The sequence below is a fragment of the Pelodiscus sinensis genome, chromosome 14, assembly GCF_052426305.1.
Source record: "Pelodiscus sinensis isolate ZL-2025 chromosome 14, ASM5242630v1, whole genome shotgun sequence".
NCBI classification, from domain to species: domain Eukaryota; kingdom Metazoa; phylum Chordata; order Testudines; family Trionychidae; genus Pelodiscus; species Pelodiscus sinensis.
The window spans coordinates 17,051,007-17,075,000 of record NC_143065.1 but is presented as its reverse complement, the minus strand read 5'-3'; the positions used below and the strand labels follow the sequence as shown (position 1 = coordinate 17,075,000).

At 40.3% G+C, this 23,994-nt stretch overlaps 1 protein-coding gene across 2 annotated transcripts in view; it reads right to left on the bottom strand.

Annotated features, from left to right (window-relative positions):
- ALDH1A2 (aldehyde dehydrogenase 1 family member A2) overlaps positions 1-23,994 on the bottom strand; it is a 102,916-nt gene that overhangs the window by 61,845 nt on the left and 17,077 nt on the right. Inside the window, exon 1 of one of the 2 annotated variants that reach the window (XM_006112467.4) lies at positions 20,820-21,049. The exons of the other annotated variant lie outside the window; for it this stretch is intronic. Coding sequence (XP_006112529.1) covers positions 20,820-20,936 — 117 coding nt within the window. The 5' untranslated portion in view covers positions 20,937-21,049. Of the gene's footprint in view, positions 1-20,819; positions 21,050-23,994 lie in introns of those variants that run through there. 2 annotated transcript variants of the gene reach the window in all.

Genomic DNA, 23,994 nt, shown 5'->3' with positions numbered 1-23,994 from the left:
TAGGCATGCTGGGGGAGAGCTTGGCAATTGGTCAGCAAACAGAGTGTAAATAAAGTAAGGGGTAGGGCAGTGAATGAACATAGTACAGCATGCTTTGCAGTAGCCACTAAACAAATGCCAAATAATGGGCCATGCAAGTTTCATGGCAATGTGGAGTTGTTTTATAAAGCTAGTAGCACAATGTGGTCCAATGTTTGGGTTGTGCCCATGGTGGTGCCACTTCTCAAAGTGTATTATTGGATGGAGAAGAGAATCCCAGCTAGAGTAAGGCAGGAGATACGGATTAAAGGCTATCCTATTGTTACTAAAGCCATGCTGTAGGAACAGCGTGGCTCCCACTAAAGTTGTCCAGCATTTGGTTTCGTAATAAGGTGTTATTCAAATGGAGACTATTTGTAATCATTTTAATCAGTGACAATTAACTGTGAACAAGATTTAAACTCTGGCAAGCAAGCTCCTATGGATTTACTGAGACAGAATTGTCAATGAACTGTTATTCCATCATGAGAAGACCAATCCCATTGCATTGAATCAAACAGAAAAACTCCAACTGACTTCAGAGGGAGGAGGAACAGGCCCTAGGTGATGAAAAGATAGCTTTCAAGCAGCCAGAAAGGATATGTTTGCATTGAGTGGTTCCATAGCTTTATTGGAGACTGAAACCAGCCCAAGAGCCCAACACACATGTTGATTTTTATTTTCCTTCATTGGCTCCCTGTCTGTTGACTTTAATTCAGCCCTGCCTGACCTCCCAAGTAAGAAGAGATTTCTAAAGGAAGAAGAGTGATAGAAATGTAGCCATGTTAGTCTGGTGTAGCTGAACAATTTTCTTCCACTATTTGATCTAAGGAAGTGGATCTGGCCCACGAAAGCTCATCACCTAATAAACCATCTTGTTAGTCTTTAAAGTGCTACATAGTCCTGTTTTTTGTTAAAGGAAGAAGAGCATTCTTTTTTCAACAAGTGGGATTTTTCCCAGCTCAAATTTGGATGTAGAGCTAGGAACATGTTGTCATAGCCTTTAAGAAAATGCTGACATAGAAAGGGGTTTTCATTCATTAATTCAAAATGTAGGTTTTATTTTAAAAACACAAGATACAAAATATCTAAAATCCAAAATGTGTCCAGGGAAAATTTAAAACATTTACAACCAGGAACTAATGTACAAGGATCAGAAAGAGGAATTGCCTAAAAACTTGCAAAGTAGAAGTGACCAGGCATGTTTCAATGTCAACACTGGCTGAAAGCAAAACACTTGAGGTGGAAAGTAAGTGAATTTTTAAAATGTCTCTTTTGAATAATTCAAAGTGCTGTGCACAACAGATGAGACCCTTATAAAATATATTGATAATTTCATCATACTGTAATATCAATTCGCTTCATTAGTTAGACTAGAAAGGGATTTGGCCCATTATTTTTGTTTTAACATTGTCCTTTAGGTCATGCTTCAAATAACTTAGTTTTCTACTGACACAGACTCAAAGGAGTGATTTAATTTTAACTTGGTTCAAATATCAGAGATTTTATTTTAATTAAAAGCAAGTGGGACATTAAACTTTACACAACAGATGGGACAAACAGCTTCTCTCTCCATAATGACACAAACCATCAAAAGAAGCCTCATACTGTAGCCTTTACTCAGAGGACATCTAAACTACATTCCTCTTTCGAAAGAGGAATGTAAATGAAGCAAATCAAAAGTGCAAATGAAGCACGGATTTAAATAGCCCACGTTTCATTTGCATATTCATATTTGAGCGCTTTTACGAAAAAGGGTTTTTCGAAAGTGAAAGCGCAGTCTAGACAAGGTTCTTTCGAAAAAAGACCCTTTTTCAAAAGAACCCGTACTACTCCTCAGGTTCTTTTTTTTTTTTTTTTTTTTTTTTAAGAACCCGGTCTAGACGGCGCTTTCACTTTCAAAAAACTCTTTTTCGGAAAAAATGCTCGGATGCAAATATGCAAAGGAAGCCCGGGATATTTAAATCCGCACTTTATTTTGCACTTTCGATTTGCTTCATTTACATTCCTCTTTCAAAGGGGGACTGTAGTCTGGACATAGCCTCAGTCAACAAGTCACAGATAAAATCAGTGGGTGAAGATCTGACTCATCTTGACTTCAATAGGGTTAAGATTTCTCCCATTTATGCCATGAACAAAGAGAAGGCCTGAGCCCAGGGAAAGCCTGCCCTATGATGATCCATATTCAGACAAGATGTGTCTTGCATCATGCTCTGTAGGCTAGTAAATTCAGGATTAAGTCATTCTATCTAGGGCCCAAATCCTCAGCCCCAGTGAGATGACACAAATAAGTCTTCATGTTGGTCTAAGTGACGAGCTGAGGATCCCTCTGATGTAGGGGGCACGTTACGGGAAGGAAGCATGTAGCCAGAGACTCATGATCTTTGGGTGCCACAATGGCTACAGAGGCTCTGCTAACTTCATTCTGAGAACTGAACTGCTCCCAGTAGTTCCATAAGTTGGGAGTGTATTGAAATGGAGTAGAATCATCTTTATCCCTCTGAGGCCTATCCCAAGTGTAATGTAGATCAGATTGGTATCGCTATCATTTTTCTGGAGATAATTCTCAAACAGCAAGGGCTTGATCCAAAGCCCACTTAAGTCAATGGCAGACTTTCCATTCACTACATTGGGCCTTGATCAGGATTTAAGTTTTTAAAATAGTGAAGTCCATCACTATCTTGAGAACAGGATTTCAGGGCCAGATCCTGCTCTTATTTATACCAGTGTAAACCAGGACTCACTCCATCTCAATGTCATTTGAGTTAAAATGGTTTAGTCAGAAATGGCTGTGGCTTGAGAAGTTCTGTGGGAAATTTAGCTCCTGAGTAGTAGTGGGAGACCCTGATGAGGTTTGACAACCTCCTGTCAATTGGTTGTGAAAGCGGAATGTAACATGATTTTTTTTCCTCCCTATGAAACAAAATCCTCACACCAAATGTTTGATCTGCCTATCTTCCTGGCTTAATTAGTCTGCTGTCTTTCTGAGAGTCGAGTCTGCTCTTTTGCAAATGGCAGCACATCAGACAAGGGGAGACGTGTCGTGTTTATTTTCTAAGCCATGGGGGGCACCTATTTGAAAAAACTTCCATCTTATCTAAATGTTTTTGTTTGTATGATTTTGAATTAGGAGGTTTGGGTAATTGGTTGAGGAGATTAAGTATGTCTTAACAACATGCAGTAGTAGCACGCTTACTTGACTTGTTTCCTTCATAAGTATTTCCTGCATAAAACCTCGTCTGCCAAACAGTGATTATACCCTTTTCTATTCAAATTTCTCACTGTGGCACATGCTGATGAAGCAGCTGTTGTTTTAATTAAGTCATACTAAGTGGATTAATTTTGCTTTTGGTTAGTCCAGAAAATTATTCTAGGGGGCAAAAATATATCAAAGTGCTTTGTTTGTTACACTGTCCTTGTAACAGATCAATAAAAGCTTATTCATTTTGGCTGTATTATTACAACCTATAAGCACAATTTTATATGCAGCGCTGGAAGTAATTGCTTTACTCAAAGTAATTTGCACCTTTTCATTTAATGAAGAATTTATCTGCTGATAGCACAATACAGGAACAATTAAACTTCCTCTAGTCCAGACAATATTTCATGTAATCCTAACAAACAAAACTTTCAGTCATGCTTTCAGTAGTGGGGCTTTCTTTAATTTCTGGTGAAACACTTCACTGTCCTAATCTGCCCTTCATTGGACAGGGGTTTGTTGGAAACTAGGATTCCTGAAACATTTATTAGGCTCTGCCCTTTAGAGAAAAGACATTCATGAAACAAGTAAATTTGGTTACAGTTGAGGGGGGAAATTATGTTTAGGTAACTCAGTCTATGTGGTTGATTGCACTTACTGAAAAGTAAAACTAAACAATGAAAGATGTCTAAAAATTCTTTAAATCAAGAACTCTGGTGAGGGAGGAGGTATTTGTTTTTAAAATCAATTATTGATTGGTCACTGCACTTTAATGAAGTTGTGGCAATTACAAAACCAATTCTGGAAACCCTCCCTCTCACCAGTATCCTTACACAAGGCAGTGAGCATAAGGACTATTCAGACAAGGGATTTTTTAGAAATGAATCTAAAATTGAACAGCATGATCTTCTTGAATCATGCACAGATGCTTAAGGCGTGCTGTCCTTTTCATTACACATCGTGGTAGTTAAATAATAATACAAAACAGTTCATTTTTGCATGGGAGAATTATTTTAATACTTCAGTGAAAACAGTGATATTTCAATATTGCTTACAGTTAACTATAAGGGTGTTACTTAAAAATTAGGCTACATTTTAGTTGTTCTACAGAAGTATTTACTGTTGCTGTGATCTTGAACATTACAGATAACTCTACCTTCCAAAAAATGTCATGTTCAGTTCAGTTTGACTTGAAAGTCCCGTATGAGAAAATCACTTTATAACAACATATGAGAAATTGCTGGAATGTCAGCTTCATTTGCAGTGGCCCCATATGGCCTGATCACTCTCCCTGGCATGATAAATCACTGGCAAGATCCTTACCTTAGCACGTTTGATCTCAGCTCAGCAAGACTTGGTTTTGATGTGAAGAACTCCAGATCTGTTAGGTCAGAGACAAATAGCAGAGCCACTGACCTGCAAAGTGCTAAGTCTATATTAGACCCAAGTGAACAGTCATAGCTTCTGGAAAATCTGCCCCCACTAGTATCCTATTAACCTACTTAATGTCTGCAAATATTTCTGTTACAGCATTTTGAATGTATTTGCTAAATGATACCAGAAAAACTTCCTTTTATTGTAGGTCCTGCAGTGCAAAAATGACCTACAAAAGAAAAAAAAAACAAACAAAAAAACAGACAGTCCTAAAAATAGAAATATAACCTTGGATTAACTGTCAGTTAACCAATTGTCAGCATTTCCAGGCTATATAAAATTAAGCTAAATATTTATCAGCCTGATTTACATTATTTACAGCTATACATGTTAAAGTTTACACTCACCCCGTCCTACCCAAAGTGCATTCACTAATATATCAAGTACTCATGATATTCACTAATACCTCTAATAAGATACATCTAAGAGGTGGTTATTTGACCTCTTAGAATGATTATATACTGAAGGTAGGCCCAACCCAAATGGCTAGATCTAAACCTGAACTTTCTAAAATATCTGGAGGCCTTTAGCCCTGGGGCTCAGTTTTGGGTCTGGATCCATTCATTATTCTGGTTCATCTGCCACTTAACTCTAAGATACTATACAGGGATACTAATTCTCCTGAAAATCGACTATTATTAATGGGCTTCAGAAAGAGAATAACTTGGCATCATCAGATTAAGTTACACCACATTGTGTACCATTTACGCTGTAGGTAATACCACCTCTGACATCCTTGGTGAAAGCCTTTAAAACAAGTTCAGTAGATGCAAGTGTGAAATAACAATTCCAAAAAGTCTTGGAAACTCTTTAATCGATTGCTCTTCAAAAAGCTATAAACCACATCATCATCTCTCCTCTTCTCCTAAACGACAATCTTTGCTTCCAGGCACAGATGAACAGAGCCTTTTCCTTAAAACAAAGGAGCTTGGAAGATTTTTGATTTGTTTATTTTAAATATAGTCTCTCTGTAGAAGGAACTAAATCTTTACTTAGAGTCCCATGTCTCAGAGTTCAGTTTTGACTTCTTCAGTTGTTTCAGTCAATTAGCTCTTGATTCCACAAGTACAAAATTAAAACAGCCCATGTGACTTACTTTCTATTATCCATAAGGCTGGGATTACGTTGTCAAAGGTATCCTACTGTGTTTGGATATCTGACAGATTTACACCCCAAGGAACTTTGTGGTGCTAAGATGAAAATGGAATGTGAGGAGTTCTTGCAGGAGTTGATTACAGTGCTGAGCAAATAAAACACTCAGGGTGTAACAAAATAATGCCAATATTTAATGGTGTTTAACATTAGTCTTTTTACAAGTGTGAGCTATTCATTATGTCCTGCATGAAAAATGAGCTTTTATTTACCTCTAAATAGAATCAGACCAATAATTTTAAGTGTGTAAATTAAAAACATAAGACTCGCCTTTTGCCAAACATACAGCTATTACAATATGGACTAAGGCAAAACCATAACTCCATAGCCTGAGATTTCCCTAAATGACAGTGTGTGTTATAAGTCTTGTAAGTACAACATCTTCCTTACACACACATGTTCATTTATCTAATCCTGAGACTTTTCCCATTTGCTTTCAAATCGCTGTTTCTCTTCCTCTTTCCAAACGGCTCCCCTTTTACTCTGCTGGATCCCCTTGTAATGATACCAGAATGTGGGCAAAGCTCATTAGTCTCCCTGCTGTTTACAAGACAGGATTTATGCGCGATGTAGTGAACACAGTGACACTTGATCACTAAATGGCTAGAACCACCATCAAGGCTTTAATCTGAGAAATTTTTCACCCAGACAGTGCAAATACCTATCAGCATGTAGAAGCATGAAGAGCCATATTAATTACAGCTAGCACATGTAGCCCAATAACGAACCTTCTCTAAAGAGCACACCAATAAATACCCATTTGCGAAGGTTAATTTAATACAACCCTGAGCTGTTATCTGGTATAGGATATGTCGCCAATTCAATCCATTAAGTAATAAGTGAACTCTCAGGGGGCCTAGCTGAAGTCAAATGTTGTTATTCTAGGTTCACTGCTTTTAGTCTCCCTAAAGACCATTTAGGCAAACAGCTGGAAGAGCTGACTACAAAGGTTCTCAGTCACAGAAAGCCACTTTGTGAAAACAGGTAACTGATTTCCTGGTGAGAAGCCTTTATCAAGCACCCTGCCTGTGCGTGTGTATGTGAACGCGTCTACGCTCATCATATTTAGAGGGACAAATCCCAAAAAAAGAAAAGTAAGTTGCTCTTAATCCCTATGTAACCAGAGGGAAAGTCAGGCTGCCATAAAAAGTTTTTTTTCCCCCCCAAATGAGTCGATTAAAAAAGCAGTAAGAGACAGAGACTGTCATAGACTGCTTTCAAAAAATAATCAGTCACTAGATGGAGCTATGTCAATTTACACCAGCTCAGAGTCTGGGCCCAAAAGCTCTATGCAACCTGAACCACCTGGATAGATGGGGTGAGTGATGATGAGCTGGGATGTCTCTGCCTCTGTAGTTAGGGTACTTTTCATACTAACTATCAGGGTCTCACCTCTTTTTTCCAGAGGACTTCATTAAGATCTGTGGAAGACCTGTACAGTGATGTCACAAGAGGGAATAAGGTTAGCTCCAAGTCATCTTCTCCACACCCTACCACAGAAAGAATTCTGACACTCACAGAAAAAATAAAAAGAGTAGCAGCATTTCAGAGTACAGCATCATGTGACCTCAGTTTTCAGATCTCCCATCAAAATCTGAACCTAATAAATCTAATGAACAGAAGCAGCAAAACCCCCAAATACTGAATCTATCGTTGTGCTACAAAACAGCAGAAAGCAAATGTAAATGGCATGTGTGTGTGTATGCATGTACACACAATATATAATATGCTAAGTTCAGCCTTGGCCTGCTCCTTCCTGTCTTCTCTTTTTCTTTGCCGCGACCCTGACACTCTTACTTTCCTATGAACATTTTTAAACATTTGAGAAAGCAGCCTAATTCCAAAAGTTCATTTTTTGTCCAGTCTGAGACTTCAGTGCTAATTTGTCTATGGTATGGTGACTGGGGACAGGCATCTCTGCAGATGGAGTAATTTAGAGAACTTACCAGCTGGACTACTTAAAATATGTCATTTCTGTATTCAAAGACAAGGAAAGCACATGGTCTAATTGATGCAGTGAGGGATGGGGAAGCCAGGAGCTCTGGATTCAAATCCTGAGTCTAACGCGGACATGTATAACCTTGGGCTAGTTGCTGTGACCATCTTTCAGGTCTAAGCTTCCCCATCTGTAAAACAGATCTAATGCTCAGGGATATTGAAAGGCTGAACCAACTGATGCTTATTAGAAGCATTTGAGGTCCTTGGATGGAAAGTGCTGAGTATTATCTAGTGCACTGGAATGACTGTCAGTTAAAATGTCTTTATCAAAATAACAAATGGTTTTAAAATGACTGTCAAAGGGCTCAGAGCAGTAAGCCTGGGTTAGCACAGCACAGACTTGTTGCTCTGGTGCCTCAGACAGCCGTTTGAGATCTGGACTGCTTGCCTAAGAAGTTCAGGTGGGGAGGTTGGGACCTGCTTCGGTTCAGTTAAATCAATGGAGAAAGCCCCATTGAATTCAGTGGGCTTGGATCAGACCCTTAATGGAAAAGGCTGGAGAATTATGGTAGAGACAAGGAAAGAAAGACCTAGCACCTCAGGATGAAAAACGGCTGGATCACGTATTTTCAAGTCTGCAAAAATTACAATGAAAAAAAACTTTAAACACATGAAGCTATTGTAGGTCTCTGAACAGGATGATCCTGGGTTCACTTACTGGGGCCTACTTTTCTGAACAGAATGGAAAGACTCATTCGCTCCCATGGGCCTTGGATCAGCCTTTTTGTTAGCTCAAGAGGCTCTAAGCTGTTGTCTGAGCTTTCAGGGTGCCCAGGCGCAGAGCCCTGCCTAGGATTGCTAGAATCACACTTTCTACATCAGGGATAGGCAATAATTTTTTTGGGGGGGGGAGGGAGAGACTTAATGAATTTTGGTACTAGTCACAGACTGGCTCCACATCCTTGCCCCCCCTTCACCTGAAGGGGAGGGGTCTGGGACTAGCCTCCCCCCTGAGTTGTCTGGGTGGGAGACTTTAATGTAAAAACAGAGCAATAGGTTTTGTGGTTTCCAGAGTCGCCTCTACTGCATTGCTTGGGAGCTGCCTGGGGTTGCTGCTGCTATTTAAAGGGTTTGCGGTGCCGGACCCTGCCAGGGTAGTACCATGACCCGGAGCCGGGAGCCATTTAAAAAGGATCCTGCTACCTGAGCCACCGCCTGGAAATTTAGTGACACGGGCAAAAAGATATAAGTAGAAAGTGACCAGATGCAGTCCACAGGCCAGATCAAAGTATTAGGCGAGCTGGATCTTGCCCAGCCCTGTTCTAGGCTGAAAGAGGAGGGAACCCTTAAAGATGGCTCTTTATTTTCCTTGCTTTGAACAGGTGAGTAGTTCATTCGACTATCCTTTCCTATCCACTCCATTAAGCTAAGCCATACAAATGGCTTAATATCGATTAGTATTCAAAACTACTATGAGGAAATAGAGATGTTCTACAACAAAGTACAATCGTGTTTGGTAGAGATGCACAGTGACCAGTGCTGAGATCTGAGGAAGCCAAGTTCTCAAATGGGTCAGAAAAGCAGTGGTGACAAACTCTTGTTAGATTTCAACAGACAAAATAAAATGGCTGTTTTCAAGTTTGTGAGCCCAGATTCTCATTTACACCAAGACCCTATATATCACAGTGGCAGCGATAAAGGGGGCTTAAAGTGGCTGTAAATGTAACTTACTTCCATTTTAAGACCCTTTTCACTGCCAGGGTGGTAAATTAGAAGTAGGACCAGTGTCTTGGGATATGCCACAGTGATCTCGTTGAAGAGGTTTTGTAGGCTTTTCAGCTAGTCAGCCTGCAGCTTTCATCCAAGTCATCTTACAGTTATAAAAGTACAAGTGCCTATAAACCAATGCAAAAAGCTTGAGAGAGAAATGGGTGATCTGGACTGTTTCACGGAGAGAAAAAAAACCTTGGTATGTTTGAAACATGGTGGGGTGAGAATAATCAGTGGCATACCATAATTTCTAGCTATAAACTTCATAGAGAGGACTGGTTAGGCTGCAAAGTTGAGGGGGAGTAGCCCCATATATAAAGAATTCCATGAATTCTATTGAACCAAAATGTCTGGGTAGAAAGGACCCTGAAGTAGACTCGTCAGTGGATACAAATCTGTGGTCATAAAAATACAAACACAATAGCAAGGGCATAGTCCTGACATCTGGATCAGAACAATAATCATGAAGCTAAAACTGAAAAAGAACAGGGAAGCAATAAAAGCTATTAGAATAATAACCACATATTACCCAACTAGCTATTATGCTGTGAAAGTGTGCATAAGAGAAAAAAATGCTTTCTATTTTAACCCACAATTGACTTAGCCCTGACTTAGCCTTGGTTTAAGAAATAATTGTAGCTGAACCATTGAGTAACAGTTACCACGTAAATAATTTCAACATCATAGCAGGAGAGGCTCACATGTAGAAGCACTACTCGCTAGGATATTAAAACATCAAGAAAGGGATTTTTTTTTTAAAAAGGAAGGAAGTTAGAAACCTCCTGCTTGAAGTTAGGAAATTAAAATCCATAGAATCAGCATGAAGGCGTACAAATGTATAAGAGTCACAGAAGATTTGCATTCCCAAGGCCAAAAAAAGGAAGCAAAGAGACAAGAAAAAAATGGGACAGTTAAACAGAAAGATACAAAGATTTATGCAAGTCAGAAAATATTCTTTATAAAAGCAAAAGACACCAATGGAAGAGAACATAAAATGTAGCAGCAGCAAGATATAAAATAGCAATTTAAAATGGCTTTGAGGTGTTTAACAAGAAAATATTTAAAATGTAAAGGCAAATTAAAAATTCACAGAGTGTAGGGTTTGTTTTATTTTTTATAAAAAAGCTTGTGAGAGTTCGTGGGGAATCACAAGACAATCTTGCTGTGATGGGGAGAATAAAGGAGGCTGCAGACTAACCTCAGGCCAACATTTTCAGAGCTGGCCCCGATTTTGTGTCTCTCAATGTGGATACCCAAAATTGGAGATACACAAAGCGGAGAGACTTCTTGGGCAATCTGGACCTAATTTCAAAGGGGTGTGGAGGAGTGGGGTCATAAGTCTACACCACAGAAGAAAATGGGGAAATACCTATCATAGGGGTTCTTTCCTACCCAAAAACCTATCAGTCAATGGTGCCCCAGTTTCATATATGTTGCAAAGAGATTAATTCTGTGATCTTAGGAGCAGCCCAAAATGTTAAGCTAATGCAAAATCTCACAACCTAGGCAGGTTGAGCCTTGGCCAGTAATTGCATGAGAAATCTGCTAGGAAATCCCAGGCTGCTGCTAATAGTTGAGTTGGTGATTTAGTATGTAGCATATTTCTCACTGAGCCAGGACTGAAACAATTCCCCAGGATGGTGTTGCAAGGAGTGTCATATCTCAAATTAAATGAAGAATTGAGGTCCTGACCAAACACTGTCATTTAAAATCCTATGGAATTTTTCACCCAGGGAGCACGAGAGGATAGGGTTGTTAGCTTTTGTATTATGATCAAACTTTAGTTTGGGTAATTGCATTTCATCATCCTAAAATCCTCTCCAAATTCATCTGACACTAGTATTCTTCACTGTTGCCCCTTGTTGCTCTGCACTGTTATGAAGCTCATGTATTTCCTCCTAGAAGTGGTTTCCCTTCAGCAATATAGAGGTACGTTTGGAGAGCCTTAACGTTGAAATGCTCTTTATATTACCCATGTTCGTCGTTTTCAGAAAGTTCAACTATTTCCTGCTGCTGGCTGTTCAGAGAACAGCAAAGATCGCTATGGATGCAGAATGCTTTTTTTCATTTCTGCCGGGCAAAAGAAGAAACAACATTTTCATGCAGGGATGGACTTCATTATAATTCTGCATACCACTACCACCTCCAGAACAGGTTTCTGCAATTGAATCACTCTACTATGGGCTACACCCGATGATCATATGGAAACTTCAGCTGGATTAAAAGGTGGCATACTTAGTGATACTGGGTACAGGGACTATATTGTACCTCTGCTCAGTATAGCTGAGGGCAATTTAGTGTATTGGCTGCAATCTACTAATCTCTTTATGGATTAAGGCATGTGTATTCTAGAGATTACCTCTCTCCTTGCATTTTATTGTGAAAATTGAGATCAGATGGAGTATCAGGGAATTTTCACTGGAGGACCCTCCCCTCTGAAACTTACTCCTACGTCAGTCCAATAACGCCCGAATGTCTGGACTTTCCGGTTATGATGCAAAATCTAATTCAACAAGCACCCTCTAATGGGGGAGGAATTCTGTTTTTGTTGATTGGAGAATATTTTAGCGTTGACTTTGTGTCATCTTTGATGTGGTGCTTTGTACTGCATATTTAAATAATGAATTGTTTGTGCACTATAAATATGAGCACATTGTATTAATTTAAATACATGTCCCATTTATCTATTCACGGTGAAGATGATTATTAAAAACAATATCAAACTTTGACCAGCGGTGTTATGATTTTGAAAGATTTCCAACCACGGAATTTCTTGTGCTGTGTGAAACAAGCTGGACATATAAAATCAGAGTCACTAATAAGGCAGGATTAGGTTTTTAAAAAATAAAACACTTTTTAAGATACACCAATTTAATATATAAAATAAGAATAATGTTTTAAAGTCTTTAAGTAGCCATTTTAGCCACTTAATTTGTGTTTGTTCCTAGGTACCTAATACCTAGTACCTAGGTACCTAATACCTAGGTACCTTAATTGAGGATGCCATCATGCCCCTCCAAAGGAGAAAGTGGAGGGAGATTTATTTGCAAATACCATGGAAGTGCTCTAGAGTATTAATCTGATGAAGAAATTTACTTTCTTTGATAATAAATAAAGTCTTTACATAGCCCCATTATACAGATACATCTCAATAAATAACAAACAGTCTAGCGGCACCTTAAAGACTAACAAAACATATATCAGCCTCTTGTAACTTGAACAATTTAATTCACTATTTTTTTCCTCTCCTCCCTGCCTTCTCTTATTTATTCTTGGATCTGGACTTTTAATACTCTAGTAATCTGAAGAAATGGGTGGGTGTGATACTCTTATACTGGAAAAGCTAAAATAAAAATTGAAAAACAGTAATTTAAAAAGAATGAGGTGATGAGCAACTGAATTGTAAAAACCTTGTTTCAATACTAGGAAAAGTAGTTGAGAAAAATTGTAGGAAAAAAACTGATATTTTATGAACCATTTCGCTATTTATATGAACAGACTGGCATAGATTCTACCACTGTGCCTTTGTAGCCAGTTAAAAGTTCTTTGAAAAGAGTTATCCAAATGATGAGCAGAGAAGAATCAGTCATTATAATTTATTTAGACTTTAAAAAGGCTTTTGATCATAAAGTCCTTCACAAGAAGCTATTAAGGAAAGTTAGTAACCACATGGTGAGAGATAAAGTCCTGTCATGAATTAAAATCTGGTTAAGAGATAAGAAGCACAGAGTGGAAATAAATGGACAATTCTCAATGCAGAAAAAGGTTAATAGAAAGGTGCCCCGGGGTCATTACTATAACTAGTGGCAATCAATATCTTTGTTCACTGGATCATTAATAGTGAGGTGCATCGACTGAAGATAAAAAATATTCAAAGTAGTCAAGGGACTGGAAGGGATTGTGAGAAATTCTATCAGATCTCACCTAACTAGGTAATTGGACAATATAATAGTTTAAATTCATCATAGGTAAGTGCAAAACAGTGCACACAGGAAGGAAGAATTTAAATTACGAGTACAAATTAATAGAATCTGAGTTGTAACTTCTAGAGAAAGATTTAGGCGTTCCTGTGGACAGTTCTTTGAAGATATCTGTGAATGTGCAGCACAACGAAGTGAACAGAGAAAGATACATTAACTCCACTGTATGTGTTCACCTTGAATACTACATTCAAGTTTATTACGAACACCACCGTGTACAGCAGTGGTGGGCAATAAAATGGAAGCAGTTTACCAGGGTCAGCTCCTGTTGGGCAGCTGCTGCTATATTTACCTGTACCTCCATAGGAACGGGTTATTGCAGCTTCCATTGGCTATCCACAGCCAACGGGACCTGTGATCCCTATACCTGCAGAGGTGCATGTGAATATGGCAGTGTGGGGGCCCATCAGAGGCTGGTATTTGTCTAGCCCGGTATACAGGATCCAGTTGGGAGAGGAAGGATGGGGAATTCTGCATTGCCAAGCAGACAGATTAACTGACTAATTTAACAAGACCTTTTAGTCTCTAGCGTCTATGAGTCTAAAAACATATAAAGACATTTATATGAAAATAATAGCATTTTAGCACATCAAGGGGTCAGGAAGAAATTCCCCCTTTAGACCACAATATAGTTTCAATCCTGTTCAGTGCACTTTCCTCTGAAACATCTAGATCTGGTCACAGTGGAAGACTGTTACATACCAATCGACCCACTGGTCAGTTCCAGCATACTTCTAATACAGGGGGATTAAGTTGGTGGATCAACATCGTGTCAAATCCAATGTCTACTTTGCCAGTTTGTGCTGGCACAGAGAGCAGATTGGCAGAGCTATAGCCAAAAATCCACCCAGGCAAGCACACAGAAAAGCATCACACAGCACAGAATTTCTACAACCTGAATCCTCTGGACAGAGGAAATGAAGGGATCAATTGTCCACTTCTTAGCTCCTATCTCTTGCTGTCTTTCACCCGTGCACCCCCTGCTCCTAGAATTTTCCAGCTGAGCTGATCCACAAGGCCACTAACCTATTCCCATTCAAATGCTTCTCTGAAAGCAACTTCTATCAATGAATCTACAAGAAATTAGCCAGCTAACAATGGCCTGTTACACTGACAGGATGATTTTTTATATGAAACAAGACATGTCAATCCAAAAAGGATCTGCTGCCACAAGGGAAAATGATATCTAAGGAAAACTCCAACTGATTTTTTGTCAAACCTTCTGCTTCAGTTCAACAAATGAACAAAATTTCAGGTCAGTTATTCTAAGTAAACCATCTTCCCTCCTTGCAGCTGAATTTTGGTCAAGAAATTACTCTGGGAATCTCTGGCTGGCAAGAAAACCCGCAGGAACGGGGCTCTAGGCAAGGCCATAGAGTGGAGATGGGCAAGACAATTTAGTGGTAACGAATAAAAAAAACCCACCTGTTTTGGAAGGTCAACTGTTTCTTTTTTGTTTTTATTTCACCAGAAGTCGCTTGCCATTTCTAATACTGTTGGGCTTGGCTCACAGTTTAGCTAATTTGTCTGAATTGTAACTGGTCTATATTTAGTTAAAGTTTAAAAGTGGAAAACTCTCCTCGATACAGGTTTAATACAATCATCAGTCTATTCACCTAATCCTAATGTATAATTCTTTTCTGCAGAAAGAGCCATTAATAGAACTGTATACTCACTCCTGTCATAATAAAGAATTTCATTCTGTTACAGTCCTTTTATCACAGGACCTCAAGGGACCTAATTTTGCAGCTCTTACTCATGCTCAAGATCAAGCTAAAAATGCTGTGCAAACAAGAATTAGAACTCATCATCAACTGGAGTATTATCATCCTTGTTAAAAAGTCAGTAAAATATAACACAGAGAGGATGAGACTGTCCACTCAAAGTGACATAAGCCAATGACAGAGCTGGGAAAAGTATCCAGAAGTCCTGGCTCTTTATTCCTGCTCAAACCACTGTATCCCACCCAGTCGTTTCATGTCTATGTGATCTCCTAAAGCCAGAATGAAAATGCTTTGCAATGGCTTGTGTTTAACAGGATTTATTAATTTTATTTTGGGTGGCTTATTGTCAGCAGTTTTCTAGTTCTGTGGAGATGTGCAAAAATCAGGCTATGAGGGGGAGTTTAATATTGAAATGAAGTTTTTTCTGGGGCTACTCCCCAAAATTCTTGACTATACCAGACCTATTTTAATTTGTATTACAGATATAAAAATGACTTACATGTTGCTTTAGGCATTATCTTTGTTATTGAACCCTTAGTTTAGCATTCAGTGCATTTGTTCCCTACTGAGCTTTAACATATCACTGTTTCAAACAGAACTATAGAAGAACCTCAGAGTTACGAACACCTCAGGAATGGATGTTGTTCGTAATTCTGAAATGTTTGCAACTGCAAACAAAATGTTAAGGTTGTTCTTTCAAAAGTTTACAACTGAACATTGACTTAATGTTATTCTAAATAAACCATCTTCCCGTCCCTCATCTGACTTAAAATGTGGAATCTCCATCACTGGAGATATTTAAGAGCAGATTGGATAGACATCTATCAGGGATTATCTAAACAGTGTTTGGTCCTGTTGTGAGGACAGGGGACTGGACTTGATGACCTCTTGAGGTCCCTTCCAGTTCTAGGATTCTAGGATTCATCTATAATTAATAGAGTTTTGAAACTTTATCATGCAGAAGATAAAATCTGCTTTTAACCATTTTAATTCAAATGAAACAAGCAGAGTAACCATTTTCTGTTCAAATCTTTTTTTAATCCCTCCCCTGCCATTTTCACAGTTTACATTTAACACAGCACTTTACTTTATTTGCCTTTTTTATTGTCTCTGCTGCTGGCTGGTTGCATACTTCCAGTTCCAAATGAGATGGGTGGTTAACTGCTCAGTTCATAACTCTGGTGTTCATAACTCTGAGGTTCTATTTATGTTACAATGCAGGTGTGAACCTTTAGTACACACCAGCAGGGACCACACAGACCAATTAATGTGCAATACAATAGTACAATTTAAAAAGCACATCCCGATAGTCCCTATTACTGTTCCATGTAGATATAAACCAGAGAGCAGCAATATTGCCCATATAATAACAAACTTTTCTGGGAAAGGGGTGAAGTCAACTCAAATTGAGTAACCATTTCTGGTATTTTTTTCAGTGTTTATTGAATCAACACATTTTTTACCAAGATTGGGATATTTTATTGGTGCTTAAATACAAAAATCAGAAGTCCTGTCTATAAAAATGGTTGATAATAACAAGAGATCAGGAATTCCTGCAGAACCCCACCACCACCAACACCAAGGTGGACATAGTAAACAAAACCTCTGCAAGGGGAATAGTCCCACTGGAATAATTCCATGTCTATTTTTAAACACTGGAGAGTTGCTCAGATAGTATAGTGTCAGAGATGCCATATAAATACCAAGATAAAAGAACAGATCAGATTATAAGGAGGTTCAGACTGTGGAGCCCAGCGTCCCCACAGATGTACACAGATCTCTGGAGTTCCACTACATGCTAAGAATGCCTAGACTGTGTGGATTCACTGCTGTGGCTTCCCTCAACATCTGATGCTCCTCCAAAATGCCATTTTGGAGGAGTTCCCAGCGTGGAGATGGCACTATTGCATTGATTGCTTGTTGCCAGGGTGAGGGAGCTTGGCATTCCCTGCTCACCACCCTCTCCATATATATGGATCTCTGGATTGAGAGAGAGATCATCACAGCTTTGGAGCAGGGGAGCGAGGAAGGATGAAAAACAAAACCATAGAATGACTTTACTTCCATGTAGCTATGTCTTGACTGCAGGCTTCTTTTGGAAGAAGCTTTTCTGGAAGAGATCTTCCAAAAAAACTTCTTCCAAAAGAGAGCATCCACACTGCAAAAGTGCATCGAAAAAGCAATCTGCTTTTTCGACAGATAGCATCCACACTGAATGGACTCTATCTCACACGTAAGCTCTGATTACTATGGGCGGAATGACCCCCACAGCACCTATGCTTTTTCCTCTTTCCTATTCTTGCGAAAGAACTCCTTCTTTCCCATCCACACACGCCTTTTTCCAAAAGAGCTCTTGGAAAAAGGCTTTTTCCTCATAGAAAGAGGTTTACCAATGTCAGAAAAAAGGCTGTTCTTTCAATTTTCCTTTGAAAGAATGCAATTGCATTGTGGACATAATTGAAGGGTTTTTTTTTTTAAATGGCTGTTTTTTCAAAAAAAACAAACAAAACCCTCTGTAGTATAGACATACCTGTAAGAGGGGAAGATCCTCCTGTCTAGTAATACCAACTTATTTATATGAGGCTTAGAAATGAATAATTATAATGGAAATCTTGAGTGTCTTGCACACAGCAGTTCCAGTGAGTGTCACCAGACGGGGAGATATTTAACGCTAAATCAAATGTGGACATTAATCTTGTTTAAGTTTGGATAGAATCTGACTGTTGTTTCTCTTCCAACATTTTCCTATTATTTATATATGAAATTAGTTATTTCCTATAGTGCCCAATCTAGGGGAACATATTTCTATGACTAATTTTTAAAAAGAAGACTATATTCCCTTCTGAGGGTGGAGTTCAGTGTAAACGACAACAAATATTAAAAGAAAACTGTATTTATGCATTAGGAAATTGACAGTAACTGCAATTTTTTTTCATGATCAATGAAGAAATGTATAGTACATGTTCCAAATCATGGAACAGAAGTATATGTAATAGAACCCAAACATTCTCTCTTGATTCATTTCACTTTATCCAGCATTTAGTGATTTGAAGAAACAATTTTATGATATTTGGTGGTTGACCAACTGCACCCAACTTCAAACACGACCGATGTTTATTTTATGTATGTCACTTAATGGGTCTTAGTAGTGTGGTATTTTCTTAGGAAAATAATATACATGCTACTATTTTAAAGATTCCTGGGTAAAAAGTAATATTTAATGCACATTTTAGAAATCTATAATGAATATAACTTAAGGCTCTCTGGAAGTCTAATAGCTTTTAGACTTCACTTAAAATTTCTTAAGCATTTTTTTTTCAAATTTAGAATTTAAAACACAGCAGAAATGCAATCCTTAACTAGCAAAAAAAAAATTTTTTTTCCAAGGAACTTTAATTTCTCTGCATTACCATTCTTTATTTTATGTAAAGAACTAGCTCCCAAATGGCCAAGACTTCACATTCAGAGAGAATTGTTGTAAGGAGTTCAAGAACTCTGAGCACTATTTGTGCGTTTAAAGGTCTCAGCTAACAAGCAAGAGGAGAGGCTGCTGGAAATGCTTACAGATGTCTGGATTTTACAAGCTTTTTTTGTAAAGTGCTTTAGTCTAACATTATTTATTGTTTATGGAAGTTGTTTGTCACTTAAGACATGGAGTGAACCCTCCCCGAAATGAAAGAATCAAGTTTCTATCCATTATTTCATTTCTGATTGTTTTTCTTTGTAATAGGTGGGAAAGTGGATCCAGGATAAAAGTCCTGCCCAAGACAAGACTCCAAACTGAAGACTCCAATTATCTATAAATCACTTGTCTTTCCTGCAGAGAGAGAAAGAAAAGAAAGGGGGAGGAGAAAGAGAGAAAGACACAGACAGAAAAACAGATACTGAAGACATGCCAAATAAAATACTAAAGATACCTGTTCTATACCAAACTTCTTTCTTCAAGGGCAATCACAAGTTACCTGATATTTCAAATTCTTGTAAAACATTTTTGTTGTTGCTTTAATACTGAAAAATGAACTCTTATGTCAACCATTAGACTAGAATCTGTCACATCTCACATACTTCTGAGAATATGGGCATTTTCATTCTAGATTATTAGAGTAATGTTCCTTTATAATAGTTTCTAACAAAAAAGAGGCACATGGCCACTCACAACTTTGCATTATACTTCAGAAAGATTTTAAACCAATTTCAAAGTTGCCTAAAGTTGAGAAAGGAACACACAATTACTACACAAATTGACGTGTACAAAGAATACTCACAGTACCTGACACCCATTTTATGATACATGAAGTAGTAATTTTAACCAGTAAATAACATTCATGAAAAATATTTGCTCTGTAGCATCATCCTTACAATGACACATCAGCCACCCTCAAACACCCACTTACTTTTTAAATCATTTAAATTACCATCTGGATAATTATAAGTAAGCAAATATATGCCCTCTTAATTTGTATATCTAATTTTCATTAAAAAATATGAAGTCTAAAGTAGTTGATATTCTGCTCAATCAGTCTTTTAAAATAAGGAATAACTAAAAAATTAGAGAATAGATTAATTTTGTTACTAGCTTTAAAAAAAGAAAAACAAAAAGCTTTTAAAAAGATAATTGGAAAGAAAATATTACAATGGATTGGCTAACATGAGTTTCTTATAAGCGCTAAGACACCTGAAGGTGCATTTCTAGTGGAAAATGTTATCACCTTTTTCTAATGTCAAGGTATTTTCTATTCCTATTAAATTACTCGGTAATTAGAAATAAAGTCTTAACCATTGCAATCTGTTTATACAATGTACATTTGATATTTCTCCAGCATAAATGAAAACATGCTTCAGTTCAAGATTCTAAAGGTATAAAGATTCAATACATAAAAACAAATTTAAAAACTGAACTTGCCTTTACAAGCAACTGATCTAAAAGCCTGTTTTAGCTTCTGGAAACCATTCAATTCTATAATGTAATATAAAAATCCTAAGTATGTATTTACAGTAATCCAGCTGGATAATTCGTAACCGTACTTAATGAAAATATTATATGACACTATATGTCTTACATGTTAAAGATAATTTGTCCTCTAAACAATGTCATTTCAAGGGCGTACTCAGATATTAAGGAAGTTAGTCAAGAGACCTGTTTCAAGGCTGTAACAACCTGGTAGGATTAAGAGCCCTCCAGGAACTGTAAAAAAAAGTCCCAAGGGTACATGGTCCATTTCAAGAAAGAAAACATTTTTGTTTTCTGATTGAGAAGTATGTACAATACTTTCTTTGATTTCCATCAGGAGTGTCTGAAATGTATAAGGGAAACACTGACTACTATACTAAAAATAAAACTGATCAGTTTTGTGGAAAATATTTAAAGAAGCACATAAATGGTACAGCCAACCTCAGCAAATCTCATTTGCTTTTCTATTATCCTTTGGCTTCCCAGATGGGTTACAGGGCTACAACAATCCATTTCCTTTATTAGTGTTTCAAGGCAGTTTTTTATCTCGGCACTGAAGACGGTTAGGGCAGATTGGAACCGATTTAAAGCAAAATCCCTCTTCTGGAGGGACAGCCGTGAGCTCCCTGCCAGAAGAAATGAACACAACTTACCTTGGTGTATTTGATTTCAAGGTTGAGAGTGGGAGAAGGCAGCAGATGCAGAGATGCCATCAGAGCGGCAGGGTCTGCCTTCACCTCTCCTGGCATCTCAATTTTACTGGAAGTCATAGTCTTGGGGGGTTTTATAGTACAAACGTTCTCCCTTTATCTGACCTGGGCTCCCCCCCCCCACACACACACACACACATGCACTTTTCTTTTTTTTCTCCCCCCGCCCCCCCCTTGCACAGATCAGCGCTGAAGATTTTGCTCCCGTCCTCTGTATATAGGCAGGTGTCAAGCCGGGTCTCTTCTCATTGGCCGCGCGGGCGGCGGCAGGGGGGCAGGTCCATCCTACCTAGGAGGATGGAAGGGCAGCGCGCTCTGGCTGCAGCGGCCGCTCAGCCTCCGCCCGGCCCGCAGGCGCTCGCTCGGCGCCCCACAGGTCTCCTCTGGCGGCCGCGGCCGGAGCCAGGCAGCGCCCCCCGGCCGGCAGCTCGCAAGTCTCGGGGCGCGGGGAGGCCATTCCCGAGCGTCCCCCAGCGGGGCGCGCAGACGGCGCTTGGAGGCGCGCTGGAGCCGCTCGGCTCCCCGGGACAGGCTCGGCTCAGAGCACCCCCCCTCCCCGCCCGGGACAGCTCCGCGGGACAGTCGCAGCCCCGCGCCCACAGCAAAGTCCCAGCCACAGCGCGGGCGGCGGGTCCCTGCACGTCCTCCGCCGGGGCAGGGCCGGGAGAGCGAGACAGACACACGGACACACCCGGAGAGACAGAGCTGCAGGCAGGCAGCGGGAGCTAAAGATTTAATCACATACAGGGAGACACCCCGACAGACAGCCCGCCCCCACAGACACGGACAGCTACACCCCGACAGACAGCCCGTCCCTACAGATACACGGACAGCTACACCCCGACAGACAGCCCGTCCCTACAGATACAAGGACAGCTACACCCCGACAGACAGCCCGTCCCTACAGATACATGGACAGCTACACCCCGACAGACAGCCCGTCCCTACAGATACAAGGACAGCTACACCCCGACAGACAGCCCGTCCCTACAGATACACGGACAGCAACACCCCGACAGACAGCCCGTCCCTACTGATACACGGACAGCTACACCCCGACAGACAGCCCGACCCTACAGATACACGGACAGTTACACCCCGACAGACAGCCCATCCCTACAGATACACGGACAGCTACACCCCGACAGACAGCCCGTCCCTACAGATACACGGACAGCTACACCCCGACAGACAGCCCGTCCCTACAGATACACGGACAGCTACACCCCGACAGACAGCCCGTCCCTACTGATACACGGACAGCTACACACCCGTCCCTACAGATACACGGACAGATACACCCCGACAGACAGCCCGTCCCTACTGATACACAGACAGATACACACCAACAGACAGCCCGCCCCCACAGAGAGACACAGACAGCTACACCCCGACAGACAGCCCATCCCTACAGCTACACGGACAGCTACACCCCGACAGACAGCCCGTCCCTACTGATACACGGACAGATACACACCGACAGACAGCCCGCCCCCACAGAGAGACACGGACAGCTACAACCCGACAGACAGCCCGTCCCTACTGATACACGGACAGATACACACCGACAGACAGCCCGCCCCCACAGAGATACACGGACAGCTACACCCCGACGGACAGCCCGCCCCCACAGGGAGACACGGACAGCTACACCCAGACAGCCGCCCCTACAGATACACGGACAGATACACCCGGACAGATCCACACAGATATACACCCACATCCACCCGGATACACACCCAGATATAGCCCGACAGAGAGTCCCACGCGGATATACATCCACATTACACCCCGAAAGACAGCCTCTCTCTCCCCACTCCCACTGAGAGATTAGGACAGATACACTCAGAGCTCCACACGCGCATATACACAGATATGTCTCAACAGACAGCTTTCTCATGCACAGAGATACACACAGACCCAGAGACATACGCACACATACACAGTGCATACCGAGATTCATACACTGTTTTTATATACACGGACACAAAAGTATACCAGGAGCACAGCAAATACACACACCGACACAGATTATGTTTCCACATTAGGAAAATACAGGGGAATTTGATACCAGAGTAGATGCTGGCTAGTCCTGCCTCTTTGCTAGGACACAGCCATCTCCCCCTCCCCCCTAGTCCTGCCCTTAGCAAAGTTGGGTAGCACTTCCACTCCCAATGGAAGAGCCAAGGTGGGTGAGCTAATGGGCTTTATAAATCCAAGTCCTATTGGGGAGAGAGATAAGCTTAGAGCTTACACACAGCTCCTTCTGTGGAAGCTGGGAAACTTTTGTCTGTTGCCAACAGGAATTGGACCAACATGTTACCTCACCCATCTTGTCCCTCTAACATCCTGGGACCAACATGGATAGCAACAGGACACACTCCCAAAGTTTCTTTAGAAGTTTCTGGATGGGGATCTGCTCCCCTTGCCCAGCATAACACACCCTGGGGGTTTGCTTGCACAGCCCAACTTTGTTCTTTTCTGCCCTTCAAGGGATCTAACCAAACAAATCTCCACTTTCCCATCATATATTTCTGCAGAGGGACACTGCCTCTTCTTGCATTGGTCTCATAGGCTGCTGCAATTTGGGAATCAGAGTTTTAAAAACACATCCTGGTGTTTTTGCCCCTTCTATACCGCTCTCAGCTTTATTCTCAGCATGTCCCAGTTTTCTCAGAATCGCTTAGCTTTTTGCAGCAACTTACATCAAAGAGGCTGTGTCTCAGGGTGTGACAGTGATGAATGTAAACCAAATATCCCCCAAAGAAAGGGTGGCAGCAGATACCTGGTTATATGCAGCAGCATCTTCTGTTAGCCTGCTGCCCTCTGCTGGGCCATGTAGCTCATATCCATAGTCAGCTTCTCCCCTCCCTTCCCCCCCCCCCCCCCCAGCAGAACAGTTTTAGTCTGTGAATTCAGTCAGTCTTGAAGACAAATAATAGAAATCAAAGCAACCAGGAAAACAGCAGGTTATTCTTTTTGTTGAGTTATTTAAGGATAAACAAGAGAATCTGGGGTAATTCTGGTTTTGTTACATGGACCCTTTTGCGAAGTCCACAAATTCTTGCTCCTCTGTGTTTTACAAACATGGCCACAGTTCATGGACAGTACAAATATA